This window comes from Zootoca vivipara, chromosome 3, assembly GCF_965207765.1.
Source record: "Zootoca vivipara chromosome 3, rZooViv2.hap1.1, whole genome shotgun sequence".
In the NCBI taxonomy this organism is placed as follows: domain Eukaryota; kingdom Metazoa; phylum Chordata; class Lepidosauria; order Squamata; family Lacertidae; genus Zootoca; species Zootoca vivipara.
The window spans coordinates 19,827,956-19,841,025 of record NC_142586.1 but is presented as its reverse complement, the minus strand read 5'-3'; the positions used below and the strand labels follow the sequence as shown (position 1 = coordinate 19,841,025).

Here is a 13,070-nt window from a genome sequence, read left to right as displayed (position 1 = left end):
AACTTCGTTCGACTGGTCATATTGTGCAGATGCCTGATTATTGTTTTCCAAAGCAACTAAGGGTAAACGTAAACATAAAGCCCCCCCTGGCAGTTAGGTCCAGTATCAAACGACTCTGGGGTTGCAGTGCTCATCTCGCTTTACTGGCCGAGGGAGCCAACGTTTGTCCGCAGACAGTTTTTTCCGGGTCATGTGGCCAGCATGACTAAGCTGCTTCTGGCGAAACCAGAGCAATGCACGGAAATGCCACTTACCTTTCCACTGGAGCAGTACCTATTTATCTACTTGCACTTTGAGATGCTTTCGAACTGCTAGGTGGGCAGGAGCTGGGACTGAGCAAAGGGAGCTTACACCGTTGCGGGGATTCAAACTGCCGACCTTCCGATCGGCAAGCCCTAGGCTCAGTGGTTTACACCACAGTGCAACTACTCTATTCCAAACTTAAAAATGGAAAGTGTAATGCTGGTGGTCAACAAAAGAGGTTTAAAGACTGTCTCAAGGCAAATCTTTAAAAAATGTAGTATAAGCACCAACAATTGGGAAACACTGGCCTGCGAGTGCTGCAATTGGAGAACAGCCTTTACCAAAGGTGCCATGGGCTTTGAAGACACTCAAACTCAGGATGCAAGGGAGAAACGTGCTAAGAGGAAGGCACGCTTGGCAAATCCACACCGTGATCAACTCCCGCCCGGAAACCTATGTCCCCACTGTGGAAGGACGTGTGGATCCAGAATTGGGCTCCACAGACACTTATGGACCAATTGTTAATACCGTGTTTATGGAAGACAATCTTACTCGGCTATGAGTGATCGCCAAAGAAGATGTCCGAGAAGCAGCATATAGCCCTCATGACTATTAGTCTCCACGAATGTGTCTAGCCACATCTAAGCTTGGGGCCCTTGTGATAGTGTATTCCTCGGATTAATGATGTATTGTGTGGGAAATCATTTCCCTTTGCCAGTTCTGAGTATCCCATAAGTCAGCTTTATTTGATGATACCAGCTTCCGTTATTGTGAGAGAGGGAGGAAAACTTCTCTGCATCCACCTTCTCCCTCCACCAACTTGTATAACTTTATTGTACAATTATTATACAATTATTCTCTAATTCTTTTAGAGTTACTGGTGGTGGTGGGAATACAAAGAAATGGGGAATATAATTTAAAAATGGACTGCCGAGCAGAAACAAAGAGAAGAAAAAGAACAGTGTTTTTATTTGGAAGAAAGGTTAATTGACTGTTCTAGTTATTTTAAAGCATTTGCATCCAAGGCCTGCAAATATACCATATGCTTTATGGTCCATACTCCAGGGGTAAATAAAGCTTTAAGTGGTATGCAGTTTGACGCTGCATGTGTTTATTCATCAGCATTCATCAGCTGATTTATCAGAGAAGGGAAACATGAATCAGCGAGGCTGAGATGGAAGGGAAAACTTGCTTATCTTTGGGAATCTATTTTGGTGTTTTCATGAGCATATCCATAACTCTCTCTCTCTCTAGATATATCAAGAGATCCAACGCACCCTGGTCACCATTTCTTTCAGCTCCTGCCATCGGGACGGAGATATAGAACTATGCAGGCAAGAACGAGCCGTCTCAGGAACAGTTTCTTCTCTAGAGCGATTTTGGCCTTAAATGGAAAGCCTGGACTTTGAAGTCATCTTATTTTACTTGTTATTTTGTATTATATTTACTGTTTTTAATTAGATTTTTGTAATTTTGGATTATGCGGAATGCTTTATCGGAGTGGATGTAGCAACCGAGTAATTTCGTTGTTCCCGCAAGGGGACAATGACAATAAAGATATATTATCTTATCTCATCTCACACACACATACAAATTTTCAGAGTGTTAGACTGCATAGAATCTACAGGTCCTTTATCATAGGCAGAACATTATCTATCTTTTACTTTCATATCCCACCACTTTTTCTCCAATCGAGGCAGCATTCCTGGCTCTCCCTCTCCCCATGCTGTCCTCACAACAACCCTGGCCCGAGGTCCCCCAGTGTGCTTCGTGGCCGAGTGGGGATTTGAACCCTGGTCTTCCAGGTCCTAGCCCAGCACTCTAACCATTATACCACACTGGCTTAGCCTAGGCTTGGCAACAGTCCTTCTCGCCACTGACCAGATATGGAGACATGCCATGGGATTGATATACTGAACTTGCCCCTATTTTGCAGGCACCATCCCAGATTTACATAAGTTTCTGATTTGCTCCCAGAATGTCCCAGATCTTGGTTTTTTCATCGGAGAAATGGTGGAGGATATGCATTAAGAGCCTCACCAGATCTTCTGCCTTTACACGGACTTCTTTAAAACCACCTTGGCACTTTCGCTTCCTATTTTCACCCACACGGTGGCACTGTTGCCTTGTCTTGAAACGCTCCGGCCTCGGTCAAAGGAGCAAAAAGCCGGGCAAGAAAATAGAGAGTACGTACTGCACTAGAAAGGTCGTCGGAATTACGCCCACCCTACCCCAAACCCCATCGCAAATCCGCACCTCCGAGGGCCGTCGCTGCCTTGCAAACAGGCCCGCGCGACGGCACACCCACCCACGAAGCCTTCCTCTCACTCTGGGCCAGTAGGAGGCGCGCAAGAGAGCGCAAAGATGCGGGTGGAGACGGAGGCGGGGGAGGCGGATCCCGAACGCGGGGAAGGCGCTGTCCGCACTGCGAAGCCAGGTAGGTGGGCAGCGGGAGAAAGGAGGCCACGCGGGGCAGAGGCTTGCTAGGTGCCCCCCAGGGAGATGGGGGCCTGGGAGGGAGAGGGCCAGGTGGCAGCAGCAGCACCCGCCGCCGCCTTTGCATGCCCCGCACCGTGCACCGGACTGACAGGAGGGCGCGCCAGCCAGGGCTGGAGCTCCCTCCTTCCCATTCTCCCGTGCAATAGCCTCGCCTGGCCTATGGCAGCCCGCCGGGCCGCGATTGACAAGCCCGGCCAAGGCCGAGGGCCTCGCAGAGCCGTCACTTCCTCCTGCTCAGGCAAGGGCTCCCGGGGTGCCTCCCACTGCCTTGTTGCTGCTCCGGGTGTCGTTTGCACGTGAACTCTTGCAGCGCCAAGGGAGATGCTTTGCCCCCACCGGGGATATGCAAAAAGAGCAAAAAGGGAAAGTTGCAGAATTTGTGGGTGAAAACCTGGGGGGAGGGGAGAGGCCCGGCGCGCACGCCTCTGAGCTGGTGGTAAAACATGGCAGGCGCGCCGTCCGTGTTTTCCAAGCCGTGCCGAAAGTGAAACTTTTGCACGCGCTCAGAAGATCGGCGGAGGTCGCGTTTTGCAAGAGGTGTCACATCAGGTGTGGCTCGTCTTCCTGCTGCTGCTGCGCAAAGCCATTCTGAGTCCAGAGCAGCCTTTCTCAGCATTGCGTCCGCAGATGGAACAGGCTCCCTCCAAACGTGGTGGGTTCTCCATCCAGAGGAGGTGGGACTGCATGGGTGTAGCGGGGGGGGAGGGAAGCTGCCCCCCCTAATAAATAAAAAAATCAATATTAACTAACTGACAAATCGCATCGCAGATAGCTCGGTTCTGCCACACACATTCCAACGTTATAAATCCTGGCTACGCCCATGCTGGATGGCCATCAGTCATGGATGCTTCAGTTGAGGTTCCTTCATCCCAGGGGTTTGGATCAGATGACTCTGGTAGGTCCCCTCCAGCTCTACAATTCCATGATTCTATGACTACAACTCTCATCGTCCCTGGCTACTGGTTCCGCTAGCTCTAGGGCTGATGGGAGTTGTAGTCTTACAATCGGATTCTGCAACAGGGCTCCCCGTTCTGGTCAATTTGGGAGGGAAGCTGGCTTCCAAGGGCAAACTGAAAAAAGTAAATAACAAAAACAATTTGGCCCTGAGAAGCAGAGAAAAAAAAGTTTCAGAAGTTAAATTGCTAGGTAGGAGGTTGACCTCCAGGTTAGACTTTAGAAGAATGTTGGATGGCCAATGCACAACCTGGAAAAACTGCAATTTCTCCATGATTTGTAGGGCAAGTGGTTTAGGTTTATTATGGTCTGGAGAGCACTTTGGGATAAAGGGCCAAGGTACTGTAGAATTAGCTAAGAGCAGTGGCGGAATTTGGGCTTTTATATTTCAGCGGTGCCTTGTGCTTTGCCAAAATTTGGTGCTCTCTCCTGGCCCCCGCCTTCCATTTACCATTGTTGCAGTGTTGTCCCCTCTCAACTCAGCGCCCCCCCCCAGTGCAGGCAAACCAGTCCTGCCCCCCCAATCTGTCTCCACTATGAGCTAATTTGCCCCTTAACACCTGCCCCACGGAGGCTGATGTTATCATGTGGTGAGCAGTTTTGAGTACAGTGGCAGGACAGGGCAGACTGCACCATACTGTAATACACACACACACACACACACACAGCGCCACAGCGCCCATCTGGCTGGGTTTCCCCAGCCACTCTGGGCAGCTCTCAACAGATTATTAAAAACATGATAAAACATCAAACATTAAAAAACTTCCCTAAACAGGGCTGCCTTCAGATGTCTTCTAAAAGTCACATAATTGTTTATTTCCTTGACATCTGATGGGAGGGCGTTCCACAGGGCAGGTGCCACTACCGAGAAGGCCCTCTGCCTGGTTCCCTGTAACCTCACTTCTCGGAGGGAGGGAACCACCAGAAGGCCCTCGGAGCTGGACCTCAGCCGAATGATGGGGGTGGAGACACTCCTTCAGGTATACTGGGCTGAGGCCATTTAGGGTTTTAAAGGTCGGCATCAACACTTTGAATTGTGCTCAGAAACGTACTAGGAGCCAATGCAGGTCTTTCAGGACTGGTGTTATATGGTCTCGGCGGCCGCCCCCAGTCACCAGTCTAGCTGTAGAGCTGTAGAGTACAAAAACTCACTTCATCTCTGGTATTTGTAATATGGAGACTGGTTTCTTAAGACAGCATGAATGAGAGATATGATAAGATTTCTTCTAATCCTCCAGTTTGCAGAACTGACCATGGGTGCGTGTTAGTTTGCTGGGGTGCTTACAAGCTGGCCGCCATGTCCAGGAATGTGTTTTCCTTTAATTGTTGGGTGTTCACAAGAACATTGGATCATAACTCTCTTTCCCTGAGTTTTTCTGTATTCTCACTGGTAACTTGATTCCCCCCCCCCCAATAGATTTTTCATCATGAGTGTGGACTGGATTGGCTTTGGTTATGCTGTGGTTGTGGCTGCCGGAGGTGCTGTAGGATATATTCGCAAAGGTAAGCACTGGAATTGTAGAATACACACACACTCCTTCTTGGATCACATTCCAGTGGTGTAGTAAGAATCATGTGAAACACTTCAGTTTCCCGCTTAGGGAAGTTTTTAATGTTTGATGTTTTATCATGTTTTTCATATTCTGTTGGGAGCTACCCAGAGTGGCTGGGGAAACCCAGCCAGATGGGCGGGGTATAAATAAATTATAATTATCATTCTTATTTATTGCTAAATGAATAAATAAATAAATATGTAGGGCTGGAGGAGAGGGGGTTACCCCCTCAATACCATTATGATACAAAAGTTCGTTTTCTGTCTATACTTTACCAGAGGCATTGATGTGAGACAAGCCTAGTCATATAATAATCCTGATTTAGTCTTCAGGTAAGGCCAAAAATCTAGTTAGTTAAGATACTTACAGAATCCAACTCTGGCGGGCACCCCACCAGATTTTGAGGTTCTGCTGAAACAGATAGGTTTAAGGGAGCAGAACTCAAAATGTATTGAATATGTTGTAATTTAAGAGGTGTGTTTCTGGAATTTTATAAGCCAGACTGCTTGCTTTTCACTTCACTGTAGAAAAGAGATTAAATTAATACATGAGTGTTCTCTCTTACCAAAAGTGCTCCTTCTTTTAAAGTTAAAAAAAAAAGTGGAAATGGCTTGTGTTTGAATTTATCTTGTATATTTATTTTCTCTCTCACATACCTACTTAGCACTTTTGCACAAAACTGGTTTCAAGACTGAAATCCAGAAAGCCTGTCAGATTTCAACCAGATCAGAATAAAATCTTAAATCTTGGTCTGGTCTGATCTGGTCATATTATTTGATTGATCGGTTGATCTTAAATCTTGGAACAGTTGTAGAAAGGAGTGGAGGGAAATCTTAAAATGCAATATACATTTTAAATCAATGTATTTTAAGTTTACCAAAAAGTGACCGTCATATTTTTAAAAAGACGTAGCATTTCTGTTTCTTTTTAGTTTTCTGCATATTTCCTTTCCCCCCCTCTAAGCTTGATCTATCTGATATCGTTGTTACAGGCAGTACAATCTCCTTGGTGGCTGGCCTGTTCTTTGGCTTGATGGCTGCTTATGGCGCGTACTGGGTAACTCACGACCCTAGAGATATAAAGATATCGTTGTGTAAGTACCCCACTTTCTGGAAAGGAAGTGCACGGCAAGTTTTAACAGGAAATTGAAATCCTGTTTTGAATGTAATCATCCTAAAACAAATGATCATAAACTGAAAACAGATAGCCGTAAAATGGGAAGTACCTTCGTAACCGCTGCAGGTATTGACTGGAAATAGGCAGTCACCTCCAGTTTTAACTGCTTCATTTGGCTCCAGGAGGGATTTGGACTTCCAGTGAGGAAATGCAACAGGCTGAGGTGAAAGCAGATTCCCCTGTTCTCTTTAATGTTAGGAAATGTTTCACATTTGGCAGCACTGATCGATAGGGCAGCTCTTCCATGTGCAGAGCTATGATCTATTTACATAGCACCAGGGTGGATTTGATTTAAATCAAATCTATTTACTGTCAATCATGATTTAAATCATTATTTAAATCACTAGTCAGTAAGACTTGATTTAAATCATTTTTTTTACGAAAAGACTCGTTCTTGCTGGTATAATCATAACATTTACTACCAGATGAAGGTTTCATTTTTGGAATAAGAAATTTTCAGAGTGGTTTTTACAGTTATATCAGAAAATTTCTGATTTGGTTATACATAGACAAATAATTATGAAATTATTGTGAGGTTTAATAAGTTAACTGTTTATATTTGTTTTTTTATAATATATTTTTATTAATTTTCCAATTAAAAACATTTATATCACATCCATTATTTCAAATTATACAAATACATATCAATCAAACCGAATGTTATGCCAAATCATCTAAAATTTTCGGGGTTCCCATGCTTCAAGAAATTGGGGATTCCTCGCAACTGCTCACTGCCGTCTTTTTTCTAAAGTCCAAATCATCACTCAAAGTCTATAATAGTCCCGATCTTTCCCTTACAATCACATAGATGTTTTCCTCTGTCATCCGATTTTTCCCCAGCTGCTGAGATAAATATCAAACAAGATTTCACATATGTTCTTTCTCCTGTGTGAGTTAATCAGTCCAGCCTCCCCATAAATCTTCTTGGTCAACTGTTTATATTTGGACAACTTCTCTGCTGTCCTTTATTGGAAGGGGGGAAAACAATCATCTCCTTAATAACAATGTAAACAATTTATTTTACTAAACTAATAACATTATAGCATATGTATCCATGTTTGTTAACTGATGTGGTTAAACAATTTTTTAAAAAACTTAGACTGAATTTTAGCACACCTGAAAAACTTAAAACAAATCCTTATTTCCTGATGGACTATAGCCTTTGGACTATAATGTAACTGAAATAGAAAACTATCTTTAGAAAGATTTTTCCTCTAAACGCATTTTATTTTAAAAATCCAATCTAAATTTAAAAAATCCAATTTAAATTTTAAAAATCTGATTTTTAAAAAAACCATTGTTTTTTTTAAAAAAAAACCATTGATTTTTTTTATCCACCCTGCATAACACTAATCTGAGCCTTGCAGCGCTGTGCATCCTGAGGATAGAGCAGCCTTTACCAGTCTGGTACCCTCAAGATATTTGGGACCACAACTCCCATCATCTTTGGCCACTGAGCACACTCTGTTGTTCTTACGTTCTGTTGTTGTAAACCACTCTGGAAACATGGTTGAAAGGCACCATTTAAAAAAAACCCATAGAATTAATACCGTAATAAGCTAATCCTTGTATGTATGTTTGCAGTCACAGCTTTCCTCCTGACCGTTGTAATGGGAGTGAGGTTTAAGAGGACCAAGAAGCTAATGCCAGCTGGAATCATAGCAGGCCTAAGGTAAATATATATACTGTATATATAAAGAGAGAGTGAGAGAGTGTCCCCTTTTTTAGTCAGCTGCAGTCCAGTCAGCACTTACCTGAGAGAGTAAGCATCCTTGAACACTGGAGGACTTACTCCAGAGTAAGCAAGCATAGGATTGTACCCTGTTTCTCATATTTTAAGACATACCCATAAAATAAGCCATAGCAGGATTTTTAAGCATTCAAGGAATATAAGCCATACCCCGAAAATAAGACATAGTGATAGGCGCAGCAGCAATGCCGGCCGCGGCAGGAGGAGGAGGAAAAAATAAGACATCCCTTGAAAATAAGCCATAGTGTGTTTTTTTGAGGAAAAAATAAATATAAGACATGTCTTATAATATGAGAAACACGGTATTGCACACAACTTTAAAGCATGGTCGGAGAGCTGCTGGTTGTGAATCTGTCTCTTGATGATAGAACTAGTTTTTAGGTGACAAAAGTCATGGTAGTTGGATCCAGACTGTTCCTTATACAAGCAGAAAGGGTCCCTCTGTGATGTCTTGGCAGAAACTCTTGCCGGAAGAACAGGAGGCGATTTAGGTTGATCCCAACTTTTCCTCTACAAGCACTTTTCCTTCCGCACTCTTCCCTTCGGAGCTGGCTTCAGGGACCAGCAGGATATTGGAGAAAGTTTGCCTCTTGCTGCAGCAGGAGCAGAGGAAGGGATGCTGGATGCAAACCACAGCGTTTGATAGTTTCCTGAGACCAAATTCTGTGTGTTCTGTGATTTTGCAGCTACACTGAGGTACATGATTTTATATTGGAGATATACCCGTATTTTCTGGCGCATAAGACGACTGGGCGTATAAGACGACCCCCAACTTTTGAGAAGATTTTCCTGGGTTAAAAAGTAGTCTTATACTCAGGAAAATACAGTATATTTTATATTGGAGATATAGTTTCCTGACCTTAAAACAAACAAGCAACTTTCTTGTGTTTTAAGAGTAGGAAGCTAGGATTGATAGTACATCATCAGTAGGTTGAGGGAATGTTCTGTCATATGTGGTCAAAAAGTATTGGGAAATAATCCATAATGAATTGGGGGGGAGAGTTTAAAGTACTCCCCCCCCCCAAAAAAAAACCAGAATACTTTTGTTGGGGATAATCCAGATGGAATTTCCCAGGTGTCAAAAAAGGTTGTTTATGCATGCCACTACTGCATCCCATGTTTCGTTAGCCCCCAAATGGAAAATAATGAGCGAGGTCCCAACTAAAGAGGAATGGCAACTTAAACTGGTGGAATGTGCGCAGCTTGCAGACCTATAAGAGAACAAGAAGAACATACATTTCAAGAAGATTGGACAATGTTTATTGAATATTTGGGGGGGAAACACTCGAAAACATTAGCAGCATTAAGATAAATTAAAGTTTTGATGGATGTAATAATGGAATACTGAATGGTTTAGTTTATGTAAAATATGCAGGGATTTATGATAGGCAAAATGAACCTGGAAAGAGAAGAACGGAAGTCTTTGGTCTTTTAAGGTTGTTTAAATCAGTATTCTAAATTGTAAAACAGAAAACTTAATAAAAATTATTTATTAAAAAAGAGAGTGCATCATCAGTGCCTGGTGAAACTGGGGAGAGGGGTAGGGGGTAGTTTTGGCTAGCCTTTATTTGCTTCTCTCTATGATTTGAAGAATAACTAAATGCACACATTTGCATGGTTTGTGCAGGTCACAGAATCCAGCTTTTCTGAGCAGGGTCTTTGGGTTACCTTGGTGTAGGGTGTTCTTTTTAATAATAATAATAATTAAAAAGATTAGAGTACACATAGTCCTAGATATGGAAATGTATCTTTCACGTCTCAACTGGCAGCATGCTTGCTAATTTCACTCTCTCTCTTTTAAACATAGCCTTCTGATGATCTTGAAGCTTGTTCTTCACCTGGTATGAGAGACCAAAGCAGCAAGAAACAGCATTTGTATAATTCCACACAAACAAGCAACAATTCTTTTGTATTTTTCAATGGATATGTAGGAAGATCAAGCACTTTGTGGGGGTGGTGGTGGTTAATGACTACTGCACAAAAGGCAGTGTTACTTTTTGTGGATTTGGGGCTACATTCTTTAAGTTGCATTAGTGTTTTCTCTAAGTTGCATTTTCTTAGGCTGTGGTCCTGTACCTCTGGGAGCTATTGACCACAATGGCATTTATTTCTGATTAGAAATGTATACGATTGTTTGTATTGACTTGTCCTTTAATGACGATCCTAGTTAAAAAAATTTTTTGGAGCAATGATCCCTTACTCTTAACAGTAAGAAGTACACCATCACAAAATAATGGGAATCACAAGACCATTGAAACTCCGACTCCTTCTTAGTGTCATGTGCTTTGAAATTCATCTGCAGCCCTGAATGACAATTTTGCAGACATGGAGATTTACAAAACACGATATAGAGCATTGCAAACATGCATACATAACAATGTTCATGATACAGGTCTTATGTTGCACCATAGCTGCCAAGTTTTCGCTTTTCTCACGAGGAAGCCTATTCAGCATAAGGGAAAATCCCTGTAAAAAAGGGATAACTTGGCAGCTATGTGTTGCACTGAAGCTCCCTGATTAATAGAGGTATCTGATGCAAATAGAACTAAAAACATTTTTTATTGCTGAAACACAGGAAAGCTTAGTTTCCGTCCAGAAATCCAGAAGATGAAAACTGCCAAAACTGAAATAAAGAAGTTTAATATATTGAAGGCATGTTCTCTTGTGTTCCTGCTGACATTAAAAAGCTTCTTGAATTCTTAGGATGATGAGGTACATATAACCAGAAGAGAGCTTTTGTGATGCTACTACTAGTTAAAGGTAAAAAGGTTAAGTCCAGTCAAAGGTGACTATGGGGTTTGACGCTCGATCTCGCTTTCAGGACGAGGGTTTTTCACAGACAACTTTCCGGGTCATGTGGCCAGCATGACTAAACCACTTCTGGTGCAATGGGACACTGACGGAAACCGGAGCGCACAGAAGAACTGTTTACCTTTGTGCCACAGCGATACCTATTTATCTACTCACACTGGAATGCTTTCGAACTGCTGGGTTGGCAGGAGCTGGGACCTAGCAACAGGAGATTCGAACCGCCGGGGATTCGAACCGCCGATCTTCCGATTGGCAAGCCCAAGGCTCAGTGGTATAGACCACAGTGCCACCCGCGGTACTACTAGGCTTGGTGTGATTTATGTTCTGTGTCCTTCAAATGTTGTATTGTCACCACTCGGGAGTTTTAAGGTGAACTTTGGAAGAGGTCAGAATCAGGCCAAAGTCCTAACCATTTCATCATCCTGTTGTCACAGTGATCAGCTGGATGCCTATTCGAGCCCCACAAACGGGAGCTGAGTGCAAGCACTCTACTCACTTGCGATTCCCAGGTCTGGCATACAGTTTGCCCTAAGTACCGGTACCATGTATACATTTCACATACTTCGTTTTTTTAAAAAAATAATTCCATGTGCAGGGATCAAGTCCATGGCACACTGGAAGAGAAGGTTAACCCATTGCCTCAGCTGAGTCCTGATGAGAACCCACTGCCACCTCCCAAAAGATGCTTCCTGCATGAACGGCATGTGGGGAGCGTCTTGGTTCAGCATGGGATGAAGCCTTAATGCCCTTCTCCCTGCGTCTCATGAGCCCAATCCTGATTTTTCTCTGCTGCAACTGCTGACCTCGGAGCAAAAGGGAAACATGTGATTCTCTCCAACACTGTCCAGCTAAATTTCTGCTCCAGGGTGAAGCTTAATTCTGCACTCCAAACAGCTGTACTCCATAATCTGGAAGGAATTGTACAATTCCTTTCCCTTTTGTGTTTCTTTAACTTGAATTAACCACCTTGTTTTCTTGCTTGACTTAGACACACTATTTTCATTTCCACCACCATCCGAACCTTTCACCTGGTCAAACACTTGGTTACATAAGTGCCATGTTGCTAGGCTGATCATTTGGTACCCCCCCCCTACAAAATGTCCCCCTGTGTCCCTTTAACATTTCTGCGAACCTTTGCCCAGACTTGTGCAGAGCAGGCCTCTGAAACCAAATGTGCAACCATTTTGTAGCATCCAAACACAAAATAGCGGAGCACATTAATTTCTTCACTCTACTTGGTCAGAAGCCCATTGTGTTCAATGGGACTTGCTCCTGATAAGTATAGGAAGGCTGCCTGAGGAGGCTCAGTCATGGAAATTCTATTTACCCCCCCATGTTCACTATGTCTGTGTGACAATTTACAGTGGCACAGTGGCACACAGAGCTATTTTATAGTGGTCACCAGACATGAGCATTGCCTGTCTCTCCTCCCTCTCCCTCTCCCTCCCTCCCTCCCTCCCTCTCTCTCTCTCTCTCTCTCTCTCTCTCTCTCTCTCTCTCTCGTGTGTGTGTGTGTGTGTGTGTGTGTGTGTGTGTGTGTGTGTGTAAGTGCCCTCAGATTAATCTCCAGCAGTAAGACAGTCCTTCCTGCATTTGTCCAACAGGTTAATTTTAAACCAGCTATTAAACTGCTGAGTTGTACGCATTGTATCTCCAAGGCCAGAAAAGTTGATAATTGATTCATGCAGTGAGTTTTGCAACATTAATAATAATAAAAAGACAACGAACTAACTAATGTCTGGCAGAGCACCTAGTCCTTTTTTTCACCTTGCATAACAGACAGAACAGCAGCAGTTGAGAGTTTTCCATTAGCTTCATAGAGAGGGGAAGCTTCACTTGCTGAATTTTGCAGCTGTTGAAGGCCACACATTTAATAACGTAAGCAGGCGTATTCCATGTATACTGGATGTATACGAGGCGGGAAGCATGCCCACGGAACATGTCAGTGCTGCAGGTGGAGTTAGCTCACGTGGTCCTTTTAAGCCATGTGCGAAACTCCCAATAGGAAGATTTATGGCTCTAAATCAGGGGTGGGAAGCCTGTGGCCTTCCACATGTTGTCAGACTCCAAATACTATCAACCCC

At 43.5% G+C, this 13,070-nt stretch overlaps 1 protein-coding gene across 1 annotated transcript; it reads left to right on the top strand.

Annotated features, from left to right (window-relative positions):
• Positions 1-2,647: 2,647 nt before the first annotated feature.
• On the top strand, positions 2,648-10,826 carry TMEM14A (transmembrane protein 14A). Its single transcript, XM_035109956.3, has 5 exons — positions 2,648-2,680; positions 5,114-5,199; positions 6,241-6,342; positions 8,010-8,097; positions 9,983-10,826. The coding sequence occupies exons 2-5, from the start codon at positions 5,124-5,126 to the stop codon at positions 10,020-10,022; spliced, it is 306 nt and encodes a 101-aa protein (XP_034965847.1). The 5' UTR covers positions 2,648-2,680; positions 5,114-5,123; the 3' UTR covers positions 10,023-10,826.
• The last annotated feature ends 2,244 nt before the right edge of the window (positions 10,827-13,070 follow it).